The sequence below is a fragment of the Hemibagrus wyckioides genome, linkage group LG28 (genome assembly GCF_019097595.1).
Source record: "Hemibagrus wyckioides isolate EC202008001 linkage group LG28, SWU_Hwy_1.0, whole genome shotgun sequence".
Taxonomy (NCBI): Eukaryota; Metazoa; Chordata; class Actinopteri; order Siluriformes; family Bagridae; genus Hemibagrus; species Hemibagrus wyckioides.
Window position 1 is genome coordinate 5,271,164 of NC_080737.1, and position 16,342 is coordinate 5,287,505.

At 40.9% G+C, this 16,342-nt stretch overlaps 1 protein-coding gene across 1 annotated transcript; it reads right to left on the reverse strand.

Annotated features, from left to right (window-relative positions):
* Positions 1 to 1,446: 1,446 nt before the first annotated feature.
* LOC131348262 (early endosome antigen 1-like) lies at positions 1,447 to 15,593 on the reverse strand. The gene is made up of 19 exons (XM_058383058.1): positions 15,153 to 15,593; positions 14,838 to 14,917; positions 13,927 to 14,076; positions 12,430 to 12,600; positions 12,161 to 12,253; positions 11,989 to 12,066; positions 11,424 to 11,504; positions 11,127 to 11,282; positions 10,775 to 10,855; positions 6,733 to 6,891; positions 6,500 to 6,592; positions 6,203 to 6,373; positions 5,934 to 6,008; positions 5,582 to 5,665; positions 3,908 to 3,988; positions 3,648 to 3,740; positions 3,389 to 3,469; positions 3,061 to 3,153; positions 1,447 to 2,892 (listed from the first exon to the last, which is right to left on the reverse strand). The coding sequence occupies exons 1-19, from the start codon at positions 15,256 to 15,258 to the stop codon at positions 2,848 to 2,850; spliced, it is 1,971 nt and encodes a 656-aa protein (XP_058239041.1). The 5' UTR covers positions 15,259 to 15,593; the 3' UTR covers positions 1,447 to 2,847.
* Between the last annotated feature and the right edge of the window lie 749 nt (positions 15,594 to 16,342).

A 16,342-nucleotide genomic window follows, 5' to 3' on the forward strand; every position in this document is an offset into this window, starting at 1 on the left:
GACTTCAGTGACTCTCGCTTCATATCTCTGTGCTTATAGTGGAGCTTTCCAACAGAAATGGAAAATACAGCGGCTAACCAAGCCAGGCTTCAATTCACTTGAATTTCATTTTATTATAACATCATCGGCTTGTACGTTAGACATAAATATGAATTGAAACTCGTACATTTTAGAGGTGATGATGGTGAGGAAAAACAGATGATCTGAGGAAAAACTGAGATGATCTGAGGAAAAACTGAGATGATCTGAGGAAAAACTGAGATGATCTGAGGAAGAAACCTGGAGAGGAACCAGACTGAAAACTGAACCCATCCTCATATGGGAGACTCTGGATTTCAGAACATACTGAGCATGCTCCTCTTAAGTGATATAATGTCTTTTATAAAAAAAAAAAAATCATAATCTTAATGAACAATCTGGAGTAGCCGCTGCATGCTACTGCCCCACCGCCATATTGGATAGATGTTCAATAATAATTAAGAATTAATTCATTTAAATAGATGTGATTTAAGAAGAAAAAAAACAACCTGTTTAAAGTGAATGGAATAAATTGAATAGCTTTGATAAACCCACAGATGACCTGATTATAGCTGCACAAATTTAATCAGATGTAGCCATGTCTTTTATCATTTTTATTTTTCCTGTTGTCTTCATTATGAGCACTTGTTGGTGGTTGGTGTTTGCTCCATGTCACTGCTTCTAACCACCAGGACCAGTGATTAACACCTGGATATAGTTTTGTGTGCGTGTGCCGAGACTTTTTTCACAGTCATATGATAGCAATGACGTAGTACTTCCTGTACCCAGTGTAAACATCACTGAGGTTCTCTTTTTTCTACTCCAGATGTCTCTTAATTTTTTCTTCTCTTTGTGGTGTGGTATTCATTCCATCACTGCTGAGAACGACTAGCCCTAATTGCCCTCCTGACAGCACGAGGACTGAGAAGCAGAAGTAGATCATGTCCATCACTATAACACTATAGAGCATCATGTGTGGTTGGTAGAGGGTTTGCTCCGAGTTCCTGGACTGCTCTTTGGGCCTCCAGCCAAAGAGGCCCTAGAGTGGAGAGCCCAAGCTTCAGAACTCAAAGTTTCATAACCAATATAATAACAGAGATTATCCAAGAGTTCCTCCAAGACCTGAGCCGATGCTCAGGTGCCCTCTGAAGGCTACAGGCCACCCTGGAGCTACAGGCTCTTACAGCCGAGCTCTCAGGAGCCCAAAACTCACCCACACCTGACTGCTCTGTCCACCCACATTAATATTTACAGGTACATCTCAAAAAATTAGAATATCAAGGTCAATATTTTTTGTCACTCAGTTCAGAAAGTGAAACCCATATATTATATAGATTCATTACACATAGAGTGAAATATTTCAAGCCTTTATTTCTTGAAATTGTGATGATTATGGCTTACAGATAAGGAAAAACCAAAATTCTGTCTCAGAAAATTAGAATATTGTGAAAAAGTTCAATATTGGAAAGTCATGGTGTCACACCCTAAACAGCTAATTACCTCAAAACACCTGCAAAGGTTTCCTGAGCTTTTAAATGGTCTTTCAGTCTGGGTCAGTAGGCTACACAATCATGGAAAAGACTGCTGACCTGACAGCTGTCCAGAAGACAGTCATTGACACCCTTCACATGGAGGGTAAGCCACAAAAGGTCATTGCTAAAGAAGCTGGTTGTTCACAGAGTGCTGTATCCAAGCATATTCATAGAAAGTTGAGTGGAAGGAAAAAGTGTGGTAGAAAAAGGTGCACCAGCAAAAGGGATAACCACAGCCTTGAGAGGATTGTCAGGCAAAATCCATTCAAGAATTTGGAGGAGCTTCAGACGAATCCTAGACATGGCCTACAAATGTCGCATTCCTCGTGTCAAGCCACTCCTGAACCAGAGACAACGTCAGAAGTCAGAGGTCCAAAGTCCTCTTTTCAGATGAAAGTAAGTTTTGCATTTCATTTGGAAATCAAGGTCCCAGAGTCTGGAGGAAGACTGGAGAGGCACAGAATCCATGTTGCTTGAAGTCCAGTGTGAAGTTTCCACAGTCAGTGATGATTTGGGCTGCCATGTCATCTGCTGGTGTTGGTCCACTGTGTTTTCTGAAGTCCACAGTCAACGCAGCCATCTACCAGGAAATTTTAGAGCACTTCATGCTTCCTTCTGCTGACAAGCTTTATGGAGATGCTGATTTCATTTTCCAGCAGGACTTGGCACCTGCCCACACTGCCAAAGGTACCAAAAGCTGGTTCAATGACCATGGTGTTACTGTGCTTGATTGGCCAGCAAACTCGCCTGACCTGAACCCCATAGAGAATCTATGGGTTATTGTCAAGAGGAAGATGAAAGACACCAAACCCAACAATGCAGATGACCTGAAGGCCGCTATCAAAGCAACCTGGGCTTCCATTACACCTGAGCAGTGCCACAGGCTGATTGCCTCCATGCCACGTCACATTGATGCAGTAATTCATGAAAAAGGCCCAACCAAGTATTGAGGGCATAGAAATGAACATACTTTTCAGAAGCCTGTTTGAAATATCCTTTTTGTATTGATCTTATGTAATATTCTAATTTTCTGAGACAGAATTTTGGGTTTTCCTTATCTGTAAGCCATAATCATCACAATTTCAAGAAATAAAGGCTTGAAATATTTCACTCTATGTGTAATGAATCTATATAATATATGGGGTTCCCTTTCTGAGCCGAGTGACAAAAAATATTGACCTTTTTCATGATATTCTAATTTTTTGAGATGTACCTGTATAGTAAGTACTATTACACTGTCATCATATGACTTTGTTTATCCAGATGTTAAACACGGCCCTCGACAGTCACTTGTGCTTCAGGGATCCGTAGTGCCTTTGGATCCAAGATCTGTACAGTGGGTCTGTGAGAAAAAACACTGATTTAATATAGTAAGATGGTCATAGTGAAGCTTAAATGTTTGCTTTTAAATATTCATGTGAGAAATGGCCAGAGGTACTTCACCTTTAAATGTACTTTTCTGACGCACAGCTAACAGTGTACTTCAGCAGACATGATAAGAAAACCTTACCTTTAGTAACTCTTCATACTCTTGTAAAGTTTCCTCCATCTGTTGGCACTGCGCCTTCAGGAGATTGTAATCCTCCCGCTCTCTCTTCCTCTCCTAAAACACAGCCATGAAGCAGAAGAGGTTCACAACGGATTGAATCATTTTTATCTCTACAAGGGGATACTTACAGTCTTACACTGACAGAAAAAAGGAACCCACATCTTAAACTCTAAACAGACCTTTTCATTAGTTTAAGTTTATACAGCCTGTGGTTTCACTCATCACACAGCACAAAGGTCCTTATGTTATTTCTAAAAGAAGTGATTAAAGAATTTCTGCACTCACTCACCCTCTTTATCTCACCACACTTCCTCCGTATCGCGGTGAGCTTTTCCTCCGCCTGCTGCACTGAGCTTTGCTGTCTGTCCACCTGGGACATCAGGTCAGACAACCAACTTTACTTATTTAAACACACACACTGCTGAGAACTCGACTCATCAATTATCAGAACAAACTGAATGTTAGGGACAAAGGACCAAATATCGTAACAACATGACTGAACAACAACCTACACACACAGTCATGGTTATATAAGGAGATGAACTTACCCTTACTGACTCCTCAGTGTGTGATGAAGATTCCTTCATCTCATGGCACTGCACATTCTGTACATGGTGAGCCTCCTGCTCTCGCTCACACTCCTAAAACATAACCATGGAGCAGAAGACCTTTAAATTTACTGCTAAACTGGCTGTTTCACTGCCAAGTAAAGTGAATTTTGGTCAAATAGAAACTTCATTTTAGCCTAAATATAATTTGCAATTAGCAGTAGACAAACATTTATGGCTTTCTGAGAGTAAAAGCGTACCATTTGTGACCCATGGTGGTGTTTTAATTCTTCATACTGTGACTCCAGGGTGCTGTAAGCCTCCCTCAATCGCTCATTATCCTAAAACACAGCAGTTGAGAAAATAAAAAACATTTATAATCAGTGAACACAATACAATACAATACAATTAAACACTTCCATAATGCTTTCTGCATATGAAACATGGATCCTAAAACACATCAAATTCTCAGTCTGCACTTGAAAAACATGTTCATAGAAGTATCCCAATTTGGAGTAAAAACACTGGCAACCCTGGATTTGTGCATCATGGGGACCTAATAAGTAATATTTTGTAAGGTTGTAATATAATAGGCAGTCTGTTTCTGTAGCTCATCTACTAGGTGAAAAAAGCAGTGGCAGCTAAATAGACGTATTACCATCAAATTAATGAACTTCATACTTACAGACTATTTGCAATGTTTAAAGATAAAATATCAAAACAAATAAACTACGCACTACTGCACCGCCATGCACTTCTCACAGGAACTCATATGTCTAGTCTGTAGAGACAAAACAAGTACTACATAGGAAGATGTACCAACACAGAAGGAGCAATACCTCAAGACCAGAATCAGCAGTGTATCTTCATCTCAAGGACAAAGGACACACATTTGAGGACAATAAGGTAGACAGAAATGGAGGTCTTAAGCACAACCTGTCTCCTATATTTCATCCATCCCTAAGAAGATCAAGACCTCTTCACAGGTCCACTTTCCCCCAACATTCTCTGATCGTTACACCCTAATGGCTCTCCATACTTCGCTACACTCTCTCCCTACTCTCCTTCCCTGTGGTCATTAAATTCTAACGTCTCTCCCTACTCCTAACTACTTCCCCTACTTTTACCCCATGGTCCCCTAATAAGCCTATATAGACAGGGCAGGATCCTTGAGACCCTGGCCATGTGATACCAATCGTTTATGACCGTTTATTTTTGTTTGTCCTAAACATTCTTTCTGTTTTGTTCTGATAAACATGTGCCGAGACCAGACACTCCATGACAAACTCATCAGACCGTCAGTAGATACCACCACATCTGTTTCTGCTAATGTCTCTGTTTATCAATGCTGCATGTAGATAACACTGAATACTACACCTTTCTACAGTATAAATACTCCCTCAATAAATTTTAAAGTCTTTTGCTATTCAGTCACTGTCTCACTGTGGTTTTTCCCCACTCCCTTCCCAGATACCAGCTCAGACATTTCTGAGTGAACAAGAATATTCGATCAGCCCAGTGGCTTTATTGTTGTAGTGGTCAGGGCAGGGTGAGCCTTTGCGTTGGCTTTACAAGCCAGTTTGTTACTCACCATTAGACAATGATGACATTTTTCAGAGGTGTTGTAGTGGAGGCTCTGTTACTGGTCAAACCTCAGGACACTGTGGCATTTAATTTTTTATTTCTTCTGCTATTTTTCTAAAACACCTTTTATTATGTGCACCCACTCATTATAACTCATTATTAAAGGCCTAGGGCACGAACATGAAGAGTCCTCACACATAGTTCACAAGAACAGAACTAGTTTCAGGCTTGAATATTATTCATTATATCATAAACGTGTGAAATGCCTGAAGGTTCCATATCCTCTTTTCTGACTCATAACTGACACACAGTACAGAACTGCTTTCAGGACTTAACGAGACGAAACTTACCTCTTCTAACTTGTCGTGTTGTTGCTTCATCTCACTGTACTGCACCTTCAGGAGTCCGTGAGCGAGACACTCAGCCTCATGATCCTAAAACACAGCAATGCAGCAGAAGAGGAATCTTCAGTACTAAACTGCTAAATTCTCCTTTACTTCAGTAGAAACTGAGGACTTGGTACCATGCGGATAAAACTGACAATTTTAAAAAGTTCTTAAGGAGAACTGGCGACTAAAACAGCTTCAATACCAAATGAATTTAAAATATAGAGATACAAATTCAAGACATTGCTTGCAATAGCACTCAGACTGGATTTTAGGCTTTTTTAATTTTCTAAAAAAAATAAAAAATAAAGCTTACCTTCATCACAGTTTCATTAAGACATTTCCAGTCGGAATCTATCTGCGCGAGCTGGTGAGTTTTTTGCTCTAACTCCTAGAACACATCCATGAAGCAGAAGAGGTTCAGACTCATGTGCTTAATGTTCACATCTACCATGCACCACTTCTATTTAAGAAAAGTACAATTTTATTTTGCTCAAGCCCAAATAACCTGTAGCATGAACATCACCGCTTCTCACATTACCGCTACAGGAACTGGTCAATGTAAGGACTTTTTTTTCCACTCACCTGCATTGTCTGCTCTAACGTCCACTGCATGTCAGAGAGATCATTTGACAACGCTCTCGCGTCTTGATTTAATGAGAGGGCTAGATTAGTTCGGCGAGGTAGAATATCCTCCAGATCATCTTTTGACTTCATTGTCTCCATATATTTTCTTTCACGTTCATCCAGAGATTCCTGAAAGGTTCAAAGCTTCTTGTCTTTATTCACTCCTACACACACATTCAGATACTTTGGGGGAATCAATTCACACACACACACACACACACACACACAGTTGTAATTTGTTTAGAAGAAGCGTACCTGAATGGATTTTTTTTTCTGAATTAAAAATCTCTGCCGTTTTCTGGTCCTGGTCTCCACGAACTGAAGGATGTCCTCTGCTACCTTATGCTCCTAAAACACAACCAGTTAAAAAAATTAAAATGAATAATACAGTTGAGATTTTGTTCAGGTGTATAGCTTGTGTTGTAACTCATGACGACCATGAGTCCTCACATGGTGTCTAAAGGACCTGGTTAATGTAAGGATTTTACCTCTTTTGCCTTTTCACACTTCCTGTGTGTCTCAGCGAGCAGTCTGCTCAGCTCCTGCACTGTGTCTTGCAGTGTGTTCACCTGGGACTTCAGGTCAGAGTTCTCATTTTCCAGCTGAGCAGTGTACTCAAATTTCTCCTCAGCTTCAGCCTGAGACACCTGCAAGTTCAAAACGTAAAGCTGGTTGCCATTAATTACATCAATGTACACAATCTGACACTACTGAGGATCTTCATCTGTCAAGAGCCTGAACACACACACACACACACACTCACACACACACACACACTCACACACACTCACACACACTCACACACACACACACTCACACACACTCACACTCACACACACTCACACACACACTCACACACACACACACACACTCACACACACACACACACTCACACACACACTCACACACACACACACACACACACACACACACACACACACAGAGCGAGGTGTGGCAGAGCGAGGATCAGAGGACAAGTGTGTGTATGTGTGTGTATGTGTGTGTGTGTGTGTGTGTGTGTGTGTGTGTGTGATCAGGAAGACTCGTATTTGTCTTGTTCAGTTCTCAAATATTATAAACATCTATGCAATACAGTGGAATGCTGCAATAAGTTTACCATCCTACCCTGTTAGTCAAACCTTTTTTTAACCCTGTTTTGTTTTGTTTTGTTTTGTTTTGTTTTGTTTTGTTTTGTTTTGTTTTGTTTTGTTTTGTTTTGTTTTGTTTTGTTTTGTTTTGTTTTGTTTTGTTTTGTTTTGTTTTGTTTTGTTTTGTTTTGTTTCCTACTTACTTACTTACTTATATATTTTACTATTATACCCTCACTGGGGGCTGAGCCCCCCTTAAATGAAAATCCTAGACTCGCCCCTGATTGTGCCGTATACACAGATGTAAAATGTGGTCTGGCTCCTGTTTGATTTTATTTAGCGTGTTAGTTGCGTGTTGATGTTATTTAGCGTGTTAGTTGCGTGTAGATGTTATTTAGCGTGTTAGTTGCGTGTTGATGTTATTTAGCATGTTAGTTGCGTGTTGATGTTATTTAGAGTGTTAGTTGCGTGTTGATGTTATTTAGTGTGTTAGTTGCATGTTGATGTTATTTAGCGTGTTCATTGCGTGTTGATGTTATTTAGCGTGTTCGTGCATGTTGATGTTATTTAGCGTGTTAGTTGCGTATTGATGTTATTTAGCGTGTTAGTTGCGTGTTGATGTTATTTAGCGTGTTCGTTGCGTGTAGATGTTATTTAGCGTGTTTGTTGTGTGTTGATGTTATTTAGCGTGTTCGTTGCGTGTTGATGTTATTTAGCGTGTTAGTTGCGTGTTGATGTTATTTAGCGTGCTTGTTGCGTGTTGATGTTATTTAGTGTGTTCGTGCGTGTTGATGTTATTTAGCGTGTTTGTTGCGTGTTGATGTTATTTTGCGTGTTCATTGCGTGTTGATGTTATTTATCGTGTTAGTTGCGTGTTGATGTTATTTATCGTGTTAGTTGCGTGTTGATGTTATTTAGCGTGTTCGTTGCGTGTTGATGTTATTTAGCGTGTTCATTGCATGTTGATGTTATTTAGCGTGTTCATTGCGTGTTGATGTTATTTATCGTGTTAGTTGCGTGTTGATGTTATTTAGCGTGTTCGTGCGTGTTGATGTTATTTAGCGTGTTAGTTGCGTGTTGTTATTTAGCGTGTTAGTTGCGTGTTGATGTTATTTAGCGTGTTCTTTGCGTGTTGATGTTATTTATCGTGTTAGTTGCGTGTTGATGTTATTTAGCGTGTTCATTGCGTGTTGATGTTATTTATCGTGTTAGTTGCGTGTTGATGTTATTTAGCGTGTTCATGCGTGTTGATGTTATTTAGCGTGTTAGTTGCGTGTTGATGTTATTTAGCGTGTTAGTTGCGTGTTGATGTTATTTAGCGTGTTCTTTGCGTGTTGATGTTATTTATCGTGTTAGTTGCGTGTTGATGTTATTTAGCGTATTCGTGCGTGTTGATGTTATTTAGCGTGTTAGTTGCGTGTTGATGTTATTTAGCGTGTTTGTTGCGTGTTGATGGTATTTAGCGTGTTCATTGCGTATTGATGTTATTTATCGTGTTAGTTGCGTGTTGATGTTATTTAGAGTGTTCGTGCGTGTTGTTATTTAGCGTGTTAGTTGCGTGTTGATGTTATTTAGCGTGTTTGTTGCGTGTTGATGTTATTTAGCGTGTTTGTTGCGTGTTGATGTTATTTAGCGTGTTGTGTGTTGATGTTATTTAGCGTGTTTGTTGCATGTTGATGTTATTTAGCGTGTTCATTGCATGTTGATGTGATTTAGCGTGTTCATTGCGTGTTGATGTTATTTAGCGTGTTCGTGCGTGTTGATGTTATTTAGCGTTTTTGTGTGTGTTGATGTTATTTCGCGTGTTTGTTGCGTGTTGATGTTATTTAGCGTGTTCGTGCATGTTGATGTTATTTATCGTGTTAGTTGCGTGTTGATGTTATTTAGCGTGTTCGTGCATGTTGATGTTATTTAGCGTGTTAGTTGCGTGTTGATGTTATTTAGCGTGTTAGTTGCGTGTTGATGTTATTTAGCATGTTGTGTGTTGATGTTATTTAGCGTGTTTGTTGCATGTTGATGTTATGTAGCGTGTTCATTGTGTGTTGATGTTATTTAGCGTGTTAGTTGCATGTTGATGTTATTTAGCGTGTTAGTTGCGTGTTGATGTTATTTAGCATGTTAGTTGCGTGTTGATGTTATTTAGAGTGTTAGTTGCGTGTTGATGTTATTTACCGTGTTAGTTGCATGTTGATGTTATTTAGCGTGTTCATTGCGTGTTGATGTTATTTAGCGTGTTAGTTGCCTGTTGATGTTATTTAGCGTGTTCGTGCGTATTGATGTTATTTAGCGTGTTAGTTGCGTGTTGATGTGATTTAGCGTGTTCGTTGCGTGTTGATGTTATTTAGCGTGTTGTGTGTTGATGTTATTTAGCGTGTTTGTTGCATGTTGATGTTATTTAGCGTGTTCATTGCGTGTTGATGTTATTTAGCGTGTTCGTGTGTGTTGATGTTATTTAGCGTGTTAGTTGCGTGTTGATGTTATTTAGCGTGTTCGTGCATGTTGATGTTATTTAGCGTGTTAGTTGCTTGTTGATGTTATTTAGCGTGTTCGTGCGTGTTGATGTTATTTAGCGTGTTAGGTGCGTGTTGATGTTATTTAGCGTGTTAGTTGCGTGTTGATGTTATTTAGCGTGTTGTGTGTTGATGTTATTTAGCGTGTTTGTTGCATGTTGATGTTATGTAGCGTGTTCATTGTGTGTTGATGTTATTTAGCGTGTTAGTTGCATGTTGATGTTATTTAGCGTGTTAGTTGCGTGTTGATGTTATTTAGCATGTTAGTTGCGTGTTGATGTTATTTAGAGTGTTAGTTGCGTGTTGATGTTATTTACCGTGTTAGTTGCATGTTGATGTTATTTAGCGTGTTCATTGCGTGTTGATGTTATTTAGCGTGTTCGTGCATGATGTTATTTAGCGTGTTCATTGTGTGTTGATGTTATTTAGCGTGTTAGTTGCATGTTGATGTTATTTAGAGTGTTAGTTGCGTGTTGATGTTATTTAGCGTGTTGTGTGTTGATGTTATTTAGCGTGTTTGTTGCATGTTGATGTTATTTAGCGTGTTCATTGCGTGTTGATGTTATTTAGCGTGCTTGTTGCGTGTTGATGTTATTTAGTGTGTTCGTGCGTGTTGATGTTATTTATCGTGTTAGTTGTGTGTTGATGTTATTTAGCATGTTCGTGCGTGTTGATGTTATTTAGCGTGTTAGTTGCGTGTTGATGTTATTTAGCGTGTTAGTTGCGTGTTGATGTTATTTAGCGTGTTAGTTGCGTGTTGATGTTATTTAGCGTGTTTGTTGCATGTTGATGTTATTTAGCGTGTTCATTGCGTGTTGATGTTATTTAGCATGTTCGTGCATCGGAGAAAATCGGAGATTCAATTTATAGGACAAATCGCCCAGCTCTAACTCACACTAGTAGTCATGGTAACATGAGAAGATAAAACTTACCTGTACTAACTCCAAGAGGTGTGTTGAAGTCATCTGATCACACTTCAGGACACTGTGATGCTCCTGGTCTCTCTCACACTCCTAAAATCCAGCCATGGAGACATTTATTAACTCACTGAACTGTTCTAACACTTCCATCATCTTTCTGCACGGAAGCATCTGGATACTGCGATCCTCCTCCCATAAAAAACAGGCCAAGAAGGTTTAAACTTGACTGCTTAATATTTCTACAATGTCCTACAATAAACTCATCTACAATATGTCACTTCCTTTCATAAAACAGACACCCAGCATTTTACAGATGTTCATTCATTCAAAACGAACTGTTCAATGCAAACTTTTTAATGCTTACTCTCTTTATCTCTTCACATTTCCTGCATGACTCAGAGAGCTCTCTCTCCAGCTGCTGCACTGACTCTCGCAGTTTGTTCACCTCGTTCTTCAACTCATCGCTCTTCAGGTGATCGTGGGACTCCCTGTAAAGCTCTGTAGCTTTAGCCTGAATGCCCTGAAAATTCAACAAACAGAGCTTTATTTACTGCTTCACATCTTCTGTCTCTTATTTGGAATAAAAAGAACTACACACACTCACACACTCAACATACTCACACACACTCACACTTAAGCAGTCATGAGATGAAACACGTACCTGTAGTAACTCCTCGTGATGTGTTGAAGTCATCTGATCGACCTTCAGGACACTGTGAGCCTCCTTCTCTCTCTCACACTCCTAAAACACAGCCATGGAGAGGTTTCATCGTCAGTTAGAAAGTAGGAACTACAAAGTACTGTGAACTCTGGTGAAGCAGAAAATGGGGACTTGCACCACATGGACTAAAGTAAGTAACATTAAAAGTTAACCCTTAAATAAGTTTAATATAAGATCCAGGGTCTAAATGAGAACTAGTATCGAAACAAATCCAATTTCCAGTTTTAAAAAATCATCAAAACTTAACACTGCTTGATGGTTATGTACAGCTTGCTTGTATAAGCAGTGACAAGCAGAGAGAAAATAGATTAAACATCAGAGCTCCATCACTGAATAACAGGGTTTCTGTTTCCCCCATGTCCCACATTATCTAGCTGAATTTGCGAGCTAACGTCTTTAAAAAACAGAAGCTCAGATATGATGTTAAAAATGGAGGAAGTGCTCAGTATGCAGTAATCCTCAGAGTAGATTATGATGTACTGGACTCATAATAAGTAAAACTCACCTTCAGGCTGGAGTTCTCCAGCTGAGCATTGGACTCCATCGCCTGCTCGTATTTCCACTCGGCTTCATTCAGAGCGACCTGGACATGCAACAAAACCAAAACGCCCTCAAAAACAGGACTAAAAAACACTGGACACTAACAAACCCAGGAAAGGTTGAGGAGAAAAGTTTACCCTCAGAGATCTGGTTTCCTGATTAAACTTCTCCTTCTTCTGTTTGTACTCGGACTGCACACGCTTGCGAAGGTTTAGCTCTGTCTCGTACAACTAAAACACAGCCACGGTGAAAAGAAGTTCAAACCTTACTTCATGTTCACAAATATAACTTCAACAGTCAATATCAAAACTAGCATCTTAAATTAAAGTGAATTTTGTACAGAAAGCCTGTGAAGTTACCTTATTTCTGAAGGAACTGCTAATGAATAAAGGATTTCCTCACTTACCCTTGTTGTGTCAGTGCACTCTGTGTGTTTTTGAGTGAGCAGGTGGCCCAACTGCTGCACTGTGTCCTTCAGTGTGTCTATCTGGGACTTCAGGTCAGCATCCTGCTTCTGCATCTGTTCAACGGACTCCGTCGCCTGCTTGTGTTTCTCCTCAGATTCAGCCAGAGTGACCTGGAAAGTAAACAACTCTCAGCTTGTTCCCTCTGTTTACAGAGATCCAAGATAATGGGGCAGCAGTATCACACAGCGGTCACTCCAGATCCAAAACAGTGCTATTCTCACGTCTTTATCCCGAGTTTTTTCGAGGGTATACGGACACCAGAGACAGCGGTGTTCATGCCAGACACTATTATAGTACAGAAATCATGCAACAACCAACCGGCATGACGATGTGCTGGAGAAGCTTCGTCCTCACCTCGTTTGGTGCTAACAGAAATGCAGCTCTGTGTGATAAGACTTGCGGTGGCGGTGTGTGTGTGTTTACATCAACACCGAATGGTACTAGAACTATGAGCTTGTTTCTAGTTACTGTACATTGCTTGTGGAGTTCATGACAGTTTTATTTACCTCAGGAATTTACCACGCTAATCCTACGTAGGCTCTATGTGAACTTTATGGGGCTATTAGCGATCTTCAGAATGCTCACCCCGCTGGACTGTTTATTATAGCCAGAGATTTCAACCATGCAAATCTCAAATCATTGCACCCTAAATTCCATTAGCATGCGGACTGTTCAACGAGAGGGGCTGGATCTCGTTTACACAAACTTTCCCGGAGCATACCATGTGGAGTCCAACCCCCACCTCGGCTACTCGGACCACATCCCTGTCATTCTAATTCCAGCATACAGACCGCTCGTCAGTCACTCTAAACCGGTTCTGAAACAGGTGAAAACCTGGCCAGCAGGAGCTATCTCCGCTCTTCAGGACTGTTTCCAGTGCACTGACTGGAACATGTTCAGGTAGGATGCAACCAAGGGTGACTCTATCACCTTGGACAAGTACATGGCATCAATGACCAGCTACATTGACAAGTGCATTGATGATGTGATCGTCTCCAAGACCATCACCACATGCTGCAACCAGAAGCCATAGATTACTGCAAAGGTGCGGCCGCTGCTGAAGTCCTGAGACTCAAGGACAAGACGGTCTTAAAAACAGCAAGGGCCAAACTGTGCTGAGCCATCAGAGAGGCTGTTCCTCCACTGAGAACAAGAGGAGACTATCACATCTGATACGGGGAAAAATCAGCCCAAAATCCAGCTATTACTCTCTCTCTCTCTCTCTCTCTTTGATAAACTCAAATGAACCCAATAAACCAGTTTAAATTTCATTCCAATATAACTGACAGAGGCTCCGCCCCTTTCTGGTGTTGTACAGACGAATCGTGCACACGCATCACACACCAAGACCGGACATGGGAGCGTTATATAAAGGATTTATTTCTTCCTCATGTTATTTTAAAAAGTCCTGTCACTGTGAGTCTTTTCTCTCTCACCTTGTGTTTTCTCTCACTCTCTCGCTCTGCCTCACACAGCACTTCCTCCACCTCCCTCACTTGCTCCTCCAGGATGGACCTCTCACTGTCCAGCAGAGAACCGGACACCTCCCCCTTCTGACTCTTCTCCTCAGCCTCGCTCACAGACCCCTGTAATGTTTATCATCTACTTTTACACACATCTTCAGACATTTTGAGGATTGACAAAGAACTCAGGGAAACAGAACACAATGAACACACCAGATGAAAAGATGATCAAATGTTCTGAAAAGATGTAATGACAAATTCTGAATATTTATGGAAACATTTGTTTTTCACCAAGACACAGAAATATTTATATATAAATTTTCTAAAAACAGGATACAGTATGCTAATGTAAAATTGTTCGTTAGATAATTGAGTATTTTATTAAACAGAAATACAGGACTGTGTTGGGAAGCTCATGTTTATTATTATCAGCACATGTACAATTATTTCTACACTATGATTATTTCTGTTTCTCCAGCTTACTGAATATGAGCTAGATCCATGTTCATTATGACACTGTGTAGAAATGCTGATAATATATTGTAGAAATGAAGAAAAAAAGGAATTTTCTTAACATTAAACATTAACATTAAACCTCTCTCTCTCTCTCTAACAGTCTGCTAGTTTATACAGCTGGCAAGAACTACAAATAACTATTCTTTTAAAAATAAATGATAACAAACATTTGATTAAAAACTGTTTGTTTCTGGTGATAATGAGTCTTGTTACATACTGCACATAAACGCTAATCCAGGCTAACAGCTAAGCTAATGTAGCTACCTAGCTAATAGCTATCGCCTGCTGGAGTCCCTGAACTGACCATAACGGAGTGTTTTACTGAGGTGTAGAAGTGGAGATGGATGTGATGGTGGTTTGGTCAGTACCTGAGGAACAGCGCTGTCCGTCTGTGTTTCATCCCCACACTTCAAGCCTGGATCCAGCAAAGATCCCGTCTGTACTGGGTCTAAATACAAACAAGCAGAACATCGCGGTCTCCATGATATACACTCATTACTGCTTAGAGTCTTACATGCACTCGGCTCATCGAGGACTGGAACACTTTTACTAACGTGGTGTGTTAAAAACGGACAGAACTCAGCAGTGTGTGTGTGTCTGTGTGTGTGTGTGAGAGAGAGAGAGAGAGAGAGAGAGAGAGGGAGAGAGAGAGAGAGAGAGAGAGAGAGAGAGAGATGTCCTACCCTCGGGGTCCGGTGTGTCCGTGTGCTCCGCTGTTTTCTCTCCATCTCTTCGCTTCTTCATAAAATAATAAATTCCCGCACCAGTTAAACTTATTGAATGTAGCATCGTAGCACGGTTAACTCGATAAACCGCTAAACTAGGTTAAACAGCCTTCAGTAAAAAAAAAGTCAACTCTGAATCTCCTTCTCTCCGTCATCACTTTCGGTGACGTCAGAAATGCTCAAATCCCGGATCAAGATGGCTGCTGGAGCTGACGCGTCTTTATATTTACAGTATATCTTCAATATAACCGAAAAGGAAAAGAAATCGTCATTTAAATCCATCCTTCAGTCAGGATAATCCTGCTAACACCGCGGCGTTTAGCAGTGACCACGCCTACGGCCAGTCTGCTGAAGGTGGACACATGGATATAAACCTGGATGAGAAGGAGTCCTCGGATTTGTCGGTGTCTCCAATTGCGTCTCCTGCGGCTAAAAAGAAAAGTCCTGCTTCTTTCAGGTCCAGCCCAGATTCGGACATGGTCAGGGCCTTATCACAAGTGATACACGAGAGAAGTGATAACATTGAAAAGCTGCTGCTCAGGCAGTACGGGTGGGCAACCATGTCTCACCCTGACTCACCCTCAGCACTGGAGCCCCCCAGGGTTGTGTTCTGAGCCCCCTGCTGTACACCTTTGACTGTGTGGCCACTTCCAGCTCCACCAACATCGTGAAGTTTGCGGACGATACTGTGGTGGTGGGCCTGATCTCCAATAACGACAAGACGGCCTACCTAGAGGAGATTAAACACCTGGAGGTATGGTGCCAGGTCAACAATCTCCTCCTGAACGTCAGCAAGACTAAGGAGCTGATAGTGGACTTTAGCACAAAGCAGGAGAGGAATTACCAGTCCCTCACCATTAACAGGACCCCAGTGGAGAGAGTGGACAGTTTCTGGTACCTAGGTGTCTACATCACGCAGGACCTGACATGGTCCTGTCACGTTAACACCCTGGTGAAGAAGGCCTGGCAGCGTCTTTATCATCTCAGACGCCTGAAGGACTTTAAACTGCCTTCAAAGGTGCTAAAGATATTCTACACCTGCACCATTGAGAGCATCCTGACGGGAAGTATCACTGCCTGGTTTGGGAACAGCACCAAACAGGACAGGCAAGCTCTCCAGAGGGTGGTGCGATCAGCTGAGCGTGCCA

Excerpts from the sequence above, each read along its gene's own strand:
- LOC131348262 (XM_058383058.1), bottom strand. The coding sequence starts at position 15,258 with ATGCTACATTCAATAAGTTTAACTGGTGCGGGAATTTATTATTTTATG. Across the intron at positions 11,283-11,423 it reads ATCACGAGGAGTTACTACAG|GGCATTCAGGCTAAAGCTAC; the intron begins GTACGTGTTTCA and ends TTGAATTTTCAG. Across the intron at positions 3,470-3,647 it reads ACACTGAGGAGTCAGTAAGG|GTGGACAGACAGCAAAGCTC; the intron begins GTAAGTTCATCT and ends CTGATGTCCCAG.